Consider the following 13,865-nt stretch of genomic DNA (forward strand, 5'->3'; position numbering starts at 1 on the left):
AGCCGATGATGAGCAGGTGCACAGTCTGCCTCTGCCAACCATAGCTTTTGGGTAAGCTGGGCAACAGAGAATCAGAACAGAGACTGGAAGCATGCAAACTGGAAGAATGAGACAATGAGCTACTTAGCTAATTAAATCAGGACATCCTATCCAAATCAGAATATTCTAAGGCCTTGGTCTAGCAAAATGCCCTTTCACTGAATTCAAGAGCGACATGCATCTTAGTAGCAGACAAGTCACATTTTAGAACTAAGGCGGTTTACTGATATCTTTTCACTGCCAACAGCACAGCCATCCAGGGCAGAAATGGAATTGCTGGCATAAAAGCAAAGACAAGATATTCACTACTATTCTGAGCCGTAAGAAAAACACTGGAAGGTAAGTGGACTGGCTTCACAGTAACCTCAATCTCTGGTGAGTGATGAGGATTGGTCCTGCGGCAATCTCTTAACTTTACTTTCTTCCAGTTGTTGCCGAGCATATTCTGTACCTGAAATATGTTAATGGTATAGAAAACAAATTCAAGCAGAGCTTTTGTTACACCTGAAGAGAGGCACTTTTGTCTAGTGGATTATTCTGTAAACATATAAACATACCTTTCAACTCTACAGATTTTCACAGAATGTACAGATTTTTGCCTATTTGTGGTCTTTTTTCCATAAAATTGTGGTTTTCTGGCAAATTACTGGCAATTCATTGAAGACTGAAGTTAGAAAATGACATATGTTTGAGTTTCAGAGTTCATACCCTTCAGAAAAATCATGCTAACGCAAAACCTGTAATTCTATCAACTTTATAAGTTTGAAAGAGCAATATTTAAAAACAGTCCCTATTTTCGGGCCTTTGTCCCACTTTTACTAATGGATCTGTCCTGATTTCTTGCTCTAAGAGGTTGAGAGGTATGCATATAATTGAAATACAAACAAAATCTGTCTAATGTTAAGCATGTGTGTTCAGTTTAAATACACAGCTTCAAAGCTTTGTACACTGACATGCCTACCCATGTTTATGCTAATTTTGGCCATGCCCCATGGTGATGTACCTTTGAACACACCTTCTTCATTCTAATCTGGATACTTGTAAAGATATAAAACCCTAGAGGGGATACACATCTACAGAAAGTAAGCCACAAGTTGCAGTTTTCTAGTCTGACAGCAGAGACAAATTCTTTTGTAAGGGGAAGGGAGGTGTTTACACAGATCATCAAGGGATGCTCCTGCTGAACATCTGCTAGGTCTGAAGGTTGCAGGTATAAATCAGTTATAATGATCAAGCACTACAACCACTAGGTAGCAGCAACACTGATATCAAAATGAGTTTATTATCAAAACCTGGAAATGCACCCGGTTGAGCCATAATGTCAAAGTGGAACAGTGAAAATTAAAACATTTTTCCGCCCCCATCTCGAACCATGGTAATGTCGAGAGTTTGAGATTCACTGTTTTGACAATGTGCCCACTGACCTGCATGTGCTGTCTGGACTTCGATATTCAGGCTTTGGTACAGTAACGTTTGATGTTTAGCTGCTTGGCAAACCTGGTTGAGATGGTCCGTCACTCGACCAGGTGCATTTCCAGGTTTTGATATAAACCATCAAAATGCATCAAGACAAGAGCCATAACTAGGGTGGGGAAGAGGGGCTGTGACTGCACTAGTTGCAGGCTGTCAAGGAGCACAATCAGTAGGTGCTGATGGTGCAGAGTGCAGAACTACCATTCATTTATGAATGCTGACACTACATACAATTTTTTTTTGCTCCCCAAGCTGTCGAGGGAGATGTGGCATTACTGACAGAATATAAACCTCATTACTTTAACAGAAAGCGCCAAAATTATTAGGCAAAATTAGTGACACACTGCAGAAATTACGGAGAACTGAAAGATATGGTAGAGCGCACAATATCAGTATTTGTTGATTAATGCAAACACTGCATTTTCTCCTCAAGTGTTTTTTTTTTTCTGGAGTTGGAGCCTGGGAGCATACCCATCAACTTCTTTGTTCAAGAACAAAAGGCCAAAATCAGTGACAATTTTTAAATATTTCTCTAATTTACATAAACGTTAAGACAATAGGGTCTGCATCAACATGCATTTTCTGAACAAGTATGTAACTGCCTTGCACTGTCTAAGCTTTAATAATGTCTTAAAATAAGTAGCATCTCTCTCCAAGTAAGCAGGGGCATGCAAGCCCTGGACAGCTAATTTACTTGAGAGTTATCAGGAGGAATGCAGTATCAGTATTTGTTTATGAATGCCAATAATGCATCTGCGGTCATATCTGAAGCACTGAAGTGCTCTGTGTGCTTGCCACAGCTGTAAAAATTGTAAAGTGGAAGAGAATTTTTGGCCTTCACTGTAGAGACTTTTTCTCTGCTCCTCAACATAAAGTTCAGGGGATGTCAGTACATGGGACTGTACAGGCATCAGCACAGCTAACTGGCCACATTTCTACCTAGACATTAGGATGAACCCTGAAAGCTCCTACTGAGTGCCACTAATATGCCAGAAGTGAACTGGAACCACAATAAACTATTTTGATGAAAGGGGAGACTATGAATACTGAAAAATCTGGTCCCAAAGTCAAACACTGGAGATGACTACACTGCAGGCTTTTATTCTACTCCTAAAAGCAAATTAAGAGAATAATTTTGTCAGCTCTGTCTTTAGGACCATTACTGTTATACGTTTCTCTGGACGTGTCCTCAAAAAGAGAATCCTTACTCAAAGAGTTGGCTTTGCTACCTATAGCTTCCTGTGCTCAAACTCTTGACAGAGCCCTCTTTTCTACTTCAGTCACTAAAGGAACACTTTGTAATTCTGTCAATGGACTTAAACATTCCTCAAGCACTCTACCACCCCTGCTAGGCTCACCATACCCCATGGCTGCAAAATGGAACTTGGAGTCCTCCTTACAAATTTGGCATTTGATGTATCATTTTCTGGGAGAAGGCAAGAGGGAAGAGACAAGTGTAGAGAAGGCAATGTAAAAAGAATGAAAGACAGAATGCCAGAGTTTGCCCACTGGTACTTGAGAATGAGTACCCTTTACAAGGAATCTAGGCCACAAACAGTTTATCTTATCTTCATGTAGTCAAATACAACTTCAAACAAAGCATTACAGCTGCTTAAGCAAATAAAGCCTTTAAGTGCTGCAAAACATGTACTAGTAGAGTGGGGTAGGGTACATTGATGCCACTGAACAGAAGGCAAATAACCAATTTTTACTTTCAAAAAATAATTTCAGGCAAGTGCTGAGCAAGATTTCAGTGACTCTAATATATATACTGTGTGGGGGAAGACAGTGGTAAAGTGGTTAATATTGCTGTCCCAGAGTACTTGGTTATCCAGATTTTTCCTGGCCAGAATACCTAGAGTGCAAGTTTGCATGTCATTGTGAGAAGGGTTTTCACTTGGTCTGCACTTTTCTCAAACATCCCAAAAAGACAAGCAAGTGAAAGGCTATTCTCTAAACTTCTAGCTGAATGCCTTTTGATGGACTGGCATTCTATTCAGAGAGATGAAATTGTACTCTTGCTTAACTATAAAGTTCACATTTCTGTGATTTTTTTTTTTACTCTTTAGTACTAACGTAAAAGTTAAAACCGTTCAGTAAAGAGACTGTTAATGACCATTCTTCCCTCATCTGAACCATTCTGAGTTGTTCTTAAATCAAGGTTGGCAGTACTTCAAACAAAATCGTACTTTAAGCTTTCCACATACCAAACATCCTAGCAGCAACCACTTGCTCATCCAAAGCACTTGGTCAAACAAACATGAATGAATAGGCATATCAGAGAAATGAACAGCCATAGTAGAGAAAAATCAAAGCTGTTTCATTATATATCTCAATCTGATAAACAATTATAATATACTGCTACTTCTAATTATTAGTACAAGAGCCTATCTTTCAAAACAGCAATGACAGGAACATTTCCTGCAGTTCAAATACTCACTCAGTTTGACCGATCCGTCCATTCCCAGCAAAACATTGTCACTTTTGATATCTCGATGGATAACCTGGTTGGCATGTAAGAACTCCAGTGCTTGTAAACACTGCATAAATGGAAAAAATACAGGTTAATTCAGAAAATATGCATAGCTGGAACAAACAAGATACACAATATTATGTAAGCAAAAGAAAAGACCAATGTAACTATTATCAATATGAAGTAGGGAGAGAAAGCACTGGAAAACATTCAAAAAGGTAGACTGAGAAACAGAATGCCACATATTTTTTTCTGAAATCCAGTATGAAAGACTAAAACTATCCTTAAAGAAATAACCGCAGAAGAGCAAAAACAGTAAAAGTATTGTCTGGTGAAGACCTCACCCTAACCGCAGACTACCTGATGACAACAGGAGTTAATAAACCCCTCCAGTTAGCTTTGTGACTGCAATTAAAATTCCACCTCTCTCATATCCCCCTTCTCCCACTCTCTTACCTTCCTGAATGCCTCAGAGTATTCCTTTTCCACTACTTAGTCATGAAGTCCTTTACAAGGGTGCAAAATCTTACTACTTTTGATCTAGCAATTGGACAGTCCAGTCCCCAAAATCTGCTATAATGCCACCCTCTCTCTCTTCTGTTGAAAGTGATATGCTCACATTTTTCCAGCCTTGATTTTTTCACCCTCTTTTCATACTGCATCCTTTATGTTTTTACTGAAGAGAAAGTACAGTTGTTTAAGAACTTATCATAACAGATGTCCTACTGAGCACCACTGCAGTATTCTAAATAAATGGGTTCTAACCGTTAATGTCTGGCCAGGGTACCAAAGCTTAACCTTCCCTGGCTTGTACATGCGACATGTGACCTCAGCTCACAAGCATAGGGGTATACATGCAGATGTAGAAGCATAGATGCTCATATCTCCAAGCCAGTAGCCTGAAAATCCTTGAAAGCATCACTGGTCAGCTAGGAGGAGCCAAGCAGGAAGTGATAAGACGCCCCTCTGTCCTTGGCTACTACCTACATGGTACAGACAGAGAAAAACAGACATGTATCCAAATTAGAGGAGGAGGCTGGGAAGGAACACTTCAACAGTTTTCAGCAGGACATCCACTGTTATGGTAAGTGCTTACACAACTGCATTATGCCCAGAATGAGAACACCCTTACAGCATTCCAAACAAGTGGGTATTTCTCAGAGCTGAAAGGAACATAAAGAGGGGAAGGTGGCTAGTTAATAGAGGAACTGTCCAAGAGGCCAGAAAAGAATGACCTAACTAAGGCAGCCCCGGATCTTGAAAAGCCATAATTCCTGTAGTGTTTAGTGAAGGTGTGCACAGGTAACCAGGTGGAAACTTCCAATACAGCCCTAGCATCAACCCCATTAAAGAAGGCCACAGAGGATGCCACTGCCTTGGTAGAATGAGCTCAAAGGCATAAATGGCAAGAATTTGCCATGAAGAGACTAACAAAAGGAAATGGACTTAAAGATCCATCTTATAATGGTCTGCTTAGATACCGGATGGCCCAGTTCTGTGTACAGTGAATAAGATAAACATTTGATCTGACTTACAAATAGATTTGGTGTTGTCCAAATAAAACCTTGGCTGCCTCTGAATGTCTAGTGTGTCTAGATGAGTCTCTTCCTCTTGTTCTCTGGGTTGGGGAAGAAAATAGGTAAATTAATAGCCTGGTTGATAGACTGCTCATTCACTACTTTTGTCATGAAAAAGGGATTAGCCCTCAGGGTCAAACTGTCCTTGTGAAAAATAGGAAAGGAACGAATGGTCTTGCATGCCTGTAGCTCTGAGAATCTCCGAGCATAAATGACAGCCAGAAGCAGAACAGTCTTCAAAGTGCAGAATTTGAGATTTGCTGAGTTTGCTGGTTCAAAAGGAGGCAAATTTAACTTTTCCAGCATGAAGTTGCATGTCCCAAGTAGTCGGTACAGGCTTTTTTAGTGTTCTAAGATGCAGAACCTCTAAGAAATTTTTGACCTCAAGTCTGGACATGAGAGGTGGATTGAGAGGCAGGCAGAAATGGCAGACAGGTGAGCTTTGATAGAGGAGAAAGCCAGACTTGCATCCGTGAGCTCGCACACACACACTTTAGGATGGAAGGTACTTTGATTTATTGGGGTCCTGGTTGTTTCAATGGCTCCCTAAAAAAATTCTCTGCCATATAGCAATGTAGGATTTTCAAGTGGTGGATCCCCTTGCATCTTGGAGAACTCTTAATTACATCTCCTGAAAACGAATACCAGAAAGGAATCACAACCTTATCATCCACAGGCTTAGTTTTAGGGATGACAGGTTGGGATGTAGCAGTGATCCTTTTTACTGTGTGATGAGATCCACCTTGTGTGACAGTTTGCAGAGTTTGCCTTTAGCTACATGACACACAGGGAATGCTGACTTGGCCAAAAGGGGGCCACTAGTAATAGTTTTCTTTTTTGGATCTTTAGTAGAACCCTTGGACTAAGTAGTAGTGTGTGTGTGTGTGTGGGGGGGGGGGGCATAGAGAAACTTCCACTTCCCTGTCTACTGAAAGAAGGCATCCATCCTCTAGGTTTAGGGGTGAGGGTTTGTGGTGCAAAAGAGGTGGGAGCCATTTGTTGTCCCCTGAGGCAAACAAGTATATCTGAGGTGTCTTCCAACAGTGAAATAAGTCCACGAAGACTCATCTGTTCGGGGTCCATTCATGAGGATCCTCTAAGACCCTGCTTAATGAGCCTGACAGTATACTGTCCTGTGATGGAATGCACATGTCAAGTAGGGAAATGCTCGTCTGGGGTGCAAGGACCCAGTCCCTCTGTTTTTTAAAAACAGCAGCTAAAATAATATTTTCCATATTAGATGCCTTAATGTTGTTTACATCTACTAAAGAAAACAGCATCAGGCACTCACAAATCCACGTTTTTCTGTTATAAAATTCAGTCCAATGTTGGCTTGGTTTCATTTCCACAGTCATCAGGGCAAGTATTAACTGCCAGAGAACTAGTGACTATTTTCCTACTTGCATTACCTTTGCTGACTGGGTCAACTAGGCCAATGGGCTATTTTCAGGGGGGATCAGAGGTATTTGTACTAAGGGAAATATGGACAGGGCACTGGTTATCTTCCCATTCTCTATTTGAAGAGTGCTGTGGACCTTTTGCATCCACCTCAGCTTTCACTAACTCAAGCAGATGGGACTTTTGTTTCATATCTCATCTGAAGAAAGGCACACTCAGGAGTGCACCATCATCTCTATACTACACTGCAGTGTCAACAACTAGATACCCGGTGTGGGAATAGAACCCACAACCTTCAGCACTAATGGTGGTTTGTTGCATCACTGACATTAGAATTATTTCTAATTTTCAATTCATACTTTAAACTTTACAGGTCAACATTTTGTTTTCAGCACTGCTGTCATCCTGGCTTGTATTTAACAGTGCTGAATGAGAACTTAATGAATACTATGAATACAAGACTATGAATTTTATATATACAGTGTTTTCTATACATTTAGCCGATTCTTATGTATATACTGTCTTATGTCATGTACTTAGCGGATATAACTTATTTTGTTAAACTAATGAGTTATTTTATTTATTGCATTAGTATAATTTGTGGTTACAAATATATTTATTTACTAACTAGAAATAGAATGTATATATTTAAGCGTATATTCCTTATAGAAAACGTACATTTTTAAAGGTAGTATTCGATACTAAGAATCAGTAATAATACATTAGTAATGTGTTTAGGAATTCATTTATTCATATAGTATTTAAGATGTGTAGATACGTTGTTGTCTTTGATTTTTAAAATATATATGCTCTATGTAAGGATCCTACAGCATATATGCTGATTGTTTTGTTTTAAGATACTAAATTGGATGATTAGTTTTAACATGTGATTTATATATATATATATATATATATATATATATATATAAAGTAATGGAGGTTTGAAATTTAAAGGTCTGATGAAGCTGTTAGTGAAAACGCTTACCTGGTACCTGTAAAGTAAACTGTTGGATTTTTTACTATTCGAGTACGTTTCTACTATTTAAATACACACTTTACACTGGATAAGCTGCTGCCCAGTGGTTTCTTGGTCATAACTTTTGGAACGTACTCAATGAATACTGAATGAGGTTCACATAGACATCCATTTAAGTCACAAGTGCATATAGGTGAGTGGCATTTGTGTGGGGTCTGCTACTGCTGATGGGGGGCAGTTATAAGAGATCAATTTTGCCAGCTGAGCAAGGCATGACAGAGTAATATCCTTACTTCTGGAGTCAACTCCACTGAAAATATATTCCAGTACTCTGTTTGCTGCTGTTACAATCCTTACTAAGCTTCTTGTGGTTCCATGCAGATGTAATAAACCCTCCATCAGTTAACTTTTCATGTTCTACCACAACCAGTTTCTGCTGACACTTAACTGTTACTGCAGCTCATGTGCAGTACTTTTTGTCTGAACTGAACCTCAAATGCCACCTAGCCTTAGTCAAGATTTTGCAGTCTTTCCTTAAATTCTCCCACTGCTGCACCCATCTATGTGCCATCTAACTGCATTCCCAAATTCCTACAAAATATATAATATACGAAATGAGTTCAATTAAAACATAATGGATCCAGAACCAAACTTTGCTTTACTCCAATGCTCCTTTTCCCTATTCCTGACAATATTTCCTTTCAGGACAACTGTGTGTCCTACCCACTACACCCACTAACCATGCAACACAACGCTTTTATTGTAGTTCTAAGCCTTAACAATTGCAGTTTGTGTAGAAGTCACTTATGAATTACTGAGTCAAAGGCATTGACAACCCCCTGGAATACTACATTTAAATACTACACTCATTCTCTTTTAACCATGTCGAGTCCATATTGGTCATCATCCTCTAAGAAAACAAATGTCTTTCTCGGTCCAGGCTCTTACAGTAAAGTTATATCTGATATCCATTAATGTATCAGCTGACTTAAAAAGTGCTTCCTTCCTTTACAAGACCTACTGTTCTGTTAATCTTTGTCAGCAATCAACAGTAAGTTACCTTTATTCAACAATTTCTTATGCTCATGGATGTTCAAATGTACACCAGGACACAGTCAAGTAAGGAAACTTGACTCATTCACTGCACCTGTCAACCTGGCACCTTGCCACCACTGAGCACCCTCCTGCAAATGAACAATTCCTACCACTGCAAGCAAATGCTTTACAAGAATATACTTAAACATAAAAGGAATCCAAAATACAAGACTAGCTGATTGGACTGCCCATTCACAGCAGGCTGGAGGGAATATATTCCTGACCCCTCATAGAATGTCCACTTCATAAACAACTCACATCTGTACAGCTAACAAAGACCACCTTGTTGACAGGTTTTGTGAATGGGCTGAATCCCAACCAATAAAACCATCCAGGTGAAGAGAGTCACATAACTAAACCAGTACCATAAAAAAGCAGAGTACACAGTAACTTCTAACCAAAAAACCCCATTGGCTGCAGGCAGGAAGAACTGTAAAAAGGGCCACCATGGCCAAGCAAACAATGCAGTCACCTACTTCTCAAAAGAAACTGACTAGGCCATAGCCTGAGCCAGGAGGGAAAAAAAGACTTAAACCAGATGCACCAACACTCCAGTTCCCTCTCACTTGCAAAGGGAACTGCAGACCTCACCAGTACTGGGAGATTAACAGTCAGTCCAACAAAGACAGTATTTTTGGAGACAAGCCTCCAGAAGACTAGGAGTGACACAACATCTCATTCTTTTCAGTCTCCCCTCCCACGGGGAACCAGAATGAGCAGATGTGACAAAGCATGGACAAAACCTCCCTCAGGAAAAGTGAGAAGGGATGTCCCCAAGAATACTGCAGTGAAGAACAAATCAAATTTTTGGAGTCAAAGCTTCCAGTTTTCTGCTAAAATGCTTTCTGGTGGATTCTGCCAAACTATATTTCTAAACAAAATCTTAAATTTCTGACACCATGTAACATTTGGAAGTTATCAGTATGACCAAACTATGCAAACATGCTTCCAATTCTCTGTATGCCTTCTAAAAAGGAAGCATACTACACGCCATGCATTTCCTGTAGTTAGGCATTCATTACCACATTTGAAAAATTATACCACTACATGCTTCAAGGCAGTTAATGAATAAGATAAAGGAGAAAGATAAAATGGCTGGAAGGAGGAAACAAAAATAGAAAAAAAAGATATCAATCATCTATTAGTATACCCCCCACACATGCATTATAACTTTTCAACATTCCTGTCTTTACAGTTTAGTCAGATACAAAGCTCTGAATCCAAACAGATGTAAAGACACCTCAACCTGGAAATGCAATCCAATCTGAAGTGCTTGATGAAAGCCTGCACAGCAGACTAGGCCAATACAGGCCAATAAATCTGCAAACAGCTCTCACTAAAACGTTTCAGATGAAATCACACAGGACTACACCTTGTACAAAGTACTCTGACAAGCATGCAAGTCCTAGCTAAGAATCCGCAATCAGGATTGCTGGAGAGAATAGAGAACACTGGACCTCACCAGTGTTTTACACAGTTGTGTCTGAAGGATAGTTCGACATCTGCCTCAATAACATTCTGACAGTTTCTGAAGATGTCTGGAGAAGGAAGGTTGGCACCCCCATAAACTTCACCCCTCTTCTCTATCTTAAAATGTAGTTGTTGAGAATGGCAGCGACCCCTGTAGAAACACTACTAAAAGAATAATTTCGCTGGTGTCTCTCTCTCTCTCCACCTATCGAGCTGTTCATCTGTCCCCACCAGTCTAGCTGGCTTTCTATTCAAGTACAGCTGGTCCATACAAAAAATAAAAAAAAAAATCCATCTAACTGCCCACATGCCACATATCTTTTTTTCTAACTTCTCTAAAAAAAAAAAAAAAAAAATAGACCAAACTGAACAATAGGATTACCAAGCAATACACAACTACGCTTGTGTAACCATCTCTCACTATTCCAGACTTACACTTGCAAAATATATAGTGTTCTCCATAATGCCGGAATACTCTAGTCTTGAAATTCATTCAGGAGGTAGGGCTTCCCCCATCCTTGCATGAAATGACTGAAATTTTAAAAATCTTGAGGTTAGAGAGTTACACCAAGGACTTCCAACTGATAGCTGACTGGGAAGATAAAGGAAAAAATTACTGCAATATCTAGTACTGCTTGGGGATGCAAAATGGTCAGTTACCCCCCCTGCAGAAAAAAAAGTTTCCCAATTAATGACATGCTGCAGCCAAAGCTATCTCATTATATCTGAGCATGTCCTGGTATGAAGCATGCAATCGCAGTCACGATCTTCAGATTTTTCTTGCCTCAGCTACAAGCCACGTGGACCAGAAGGAACCTCCACAACTGGCTCAAGTTCAAACCAAATGACCCCAATCCCATTTCTCCAGGAAGCCAGTAAAATAGGGATGGCAGCCTGGTAGGGTAGTAAGGAGGAAGTATGACTTGGATAAAGTAGCCACTCAAACTGAAAGGATGACCAAATGAGCAAAGATCACAAGAGGAAGAAGTCGTCTAGAGAAGGAGAGGGAGACATCCTGGACTGCAACACAAACTACTCGAAAATAAACATTTAAGTCCCTAATACAACTGTATTATGTTCACTGTAGTATTCATTGTTGCAATCCTCACTTCCTGGGAAAATTCCCAAAACAGTGAACATTAGCAGGGAGTACTGGTTAGATGGATATATCCCCTGCACTATGGCAGAAGCAAATCCTACAGTGGACAGTGAAACAGCAACCCCCCCCCCCCCCAGACAGTGGACAGTGAAACAGCAACCCCCCCCCAGACTGTAATATCTCGCATACTAAGATGAGTAGATAGATGTTTCAAGGATGGCCTGGGTGCTGACCCCCAACGGAAAGCTGTGGTAACAGCTATGGCTGTAATGGAATGTGCCTTTATATGGCCTGTGACTGATTTTCCAAAATGCTAGTAACGAAGAGGTGCAATGTGATAGTCATTTAGGAAAAAAAAAAAAGTGCCTGTTGGCAGGTCTAGGTTTTCTCTTCCTCAAATGAGATAAAATAACTGATCAGATTTTCAAATATAGTACAGTTGTGTACACTTACCATAAATGTAGATATTAGAGTGTATTCACTGTTGCAGTCATCACACTTGGGTTATCTGCCTACAGGCAGCCCTCAAGTTGGCCCAAATACTAGAGACATAGTATTTCTGCGTCGGTTGCTGTCGCTCCAGGTCTGACGTCAGGTCAAGGGGCATAAAAACAGGCAGCAGACGCCATTACATCAGTTTTTCTTGCCCAGATTGTCAGGAGCCCCCCAATAGGGAGCTAAGCTATGGTGGAAAAAACACCACCAGTAAAAAGTAAATACCAATACCCCTGCAAGGTGTGAGTAGTATACACAGAGAGAAGAGAGAGAAAGTGCAGGGGGCTGGAGGGAGAGAAAACAGGACTGCAACAGTAAATACACTCGAACATTACATTTATGGTAATTGCACACAACTGTACTATGTTCATGTTGCACTGTTGCAGTCATCACACTTGGGTTGATTCCCAAAGCTGTAGAAAGGGTGGAGCCAGTCAAGAAGCGTTTGGGCTGGCTAGTATGCCCTCTGCAGGACTGCAGTTGCAAAACCTGCCCTGGATCTGGAAAATATAGGCAGGTGGTAATGTTTGGTGAATGTGTGTACAGAACTCCTGGTAGCAGCCTCCAGAATATCCCTGGTAGGGACTCCCTGAGGAATGCCGTAGAGGTTGCCCTAGTGGAATGTGTTCTGACCCCTTGAGGAGTTGGTTTCCCATGGTGTTTGTAGCAGAAATGGATACAGTGCGCTATCCATTTGGAAACGGTTTTGAAATAGCCTTGCTCTCTGCCCCTGGTGCAAAACCGACTAATAACTGGTCAGATTTCCTGAAGGGCTTAGTCCTATCCAGGTAGAATCTGAGCTGTCTGTTTACGTCCAAGGAGTGCAGAACCCTTTCCCCTTTATTTTGAGGATTAAGAAACAAGGTTGGCAAATGGATAGATTGGCCGAGAGCCACGCTGGACACCACTTTGGCCATAAAGGAAGGATTAGTCCTGGGGAGACCCTGTCAGCATGAAAAATAATGAAGGGTTCCCATGGCCATAAGTGCTTGCAGCTCAGACACTCTTCTTACTGAAGTGATGGCCAAGAGAAATGCTGTTTTCCAAGAGAGGAATTTTAAGTCTGCTGATGCTGCAGGCTCAAAAGGGGGTAGTGTGAGTTTTCCAGTACAAAGTTAAGGTCCCAAGCAGGGGTGGGTGTTCTCCTTGGTGGCCTTAAGTTGTTTGCCCCTCTCAGGAACTGCTTGAGAAGGTGAGAGAATAGGAGTAGCTCAGAATTGTAATGAGCTGAGATAGCAGAGGCATGGATCTTAATGGAGAAGGATAGGCCTCTGTGGAGTAGATCTGCCAAGTAATCTAGGATTAGAGGTAGGGAGGGCAGTGCAGTGTCCTCGCCTTTAGATTGAATCCAGGAGAAATACCTTTTCCACTTAGCATAGGATTTCCTTGTACTGGGTCTTCTTGCTTCAAGAATGATGTCCAGCACCTGCTTGCTTAGGCTGGTCACTGGGGGAGAATTCAAGGAATAAGCCAGGCTGCGGGATTTAGGGTTTGCAGTTGCGGATGCAAGATCTGCCCCCCCCCCCCATTGAGTGGGCAGGGTAGGGCTCTGGGGAAGGTGCCAGGGTGGCACTGGGGACAGGCTGTGCAGGAGTGGGAACCAGTGCTGGTGTGGCCAGTCCGAGGCAATAAGAATTGTCCTTGGTCTGTCCTGTCTCATCTTGAGCAATATTCTTGAGAGAAGGGGCAGAGGGGGAAATGCATAGATTAAGAGGTTTACCCACTGGAAGGATAGGGCATCCACTTTCCAGGTCCTGTTGTGAGGTGTCC

At 41.1% G+C, this 13,865-nt stretch overlaps 1 protein-coding gene across 5 annotated transcripts in view; it reads right to left on the minus strand.

Annotated features, from left to right (window-relative positions):
• Nucleotides 1–13,865, minus strand: part of PAK2 (p21 (RAC1) activated kinase 2) — a 1,120,998-nt gene that overhangs the window by 191,077 nt on the left and 916,056 nt on the right. For all 5 annotated transcript variants that reach the window (XM_044070347.1, XM_044070345.1, XM_044070348.1 and 2 more), the window contains one exon: nt 3,953–4,052. In XM_044070347.1, the coding sequence (XP_043926282.1) occupies nt 3,953–4,052 (100 nt within the window). The remainder of the gene's footprint in view (nt 1–3,952; nt 4,053–13,865) is intronic.

The sequence above is a fragment of the Protopterus annectens genome, chromosome 4.part1, assembly GCF_019279795.1.
Source record: "Protopterus annectens isolate FY-2018-M chromosome 4.part1, PAN1.0, whole genome shotgun sequence".
Lineage (NCBI taxonomy): Eukaryota > Metazoa > Chordata > Ceratodontiformes > Protopteridae > Protopterus > Protopterus annectens.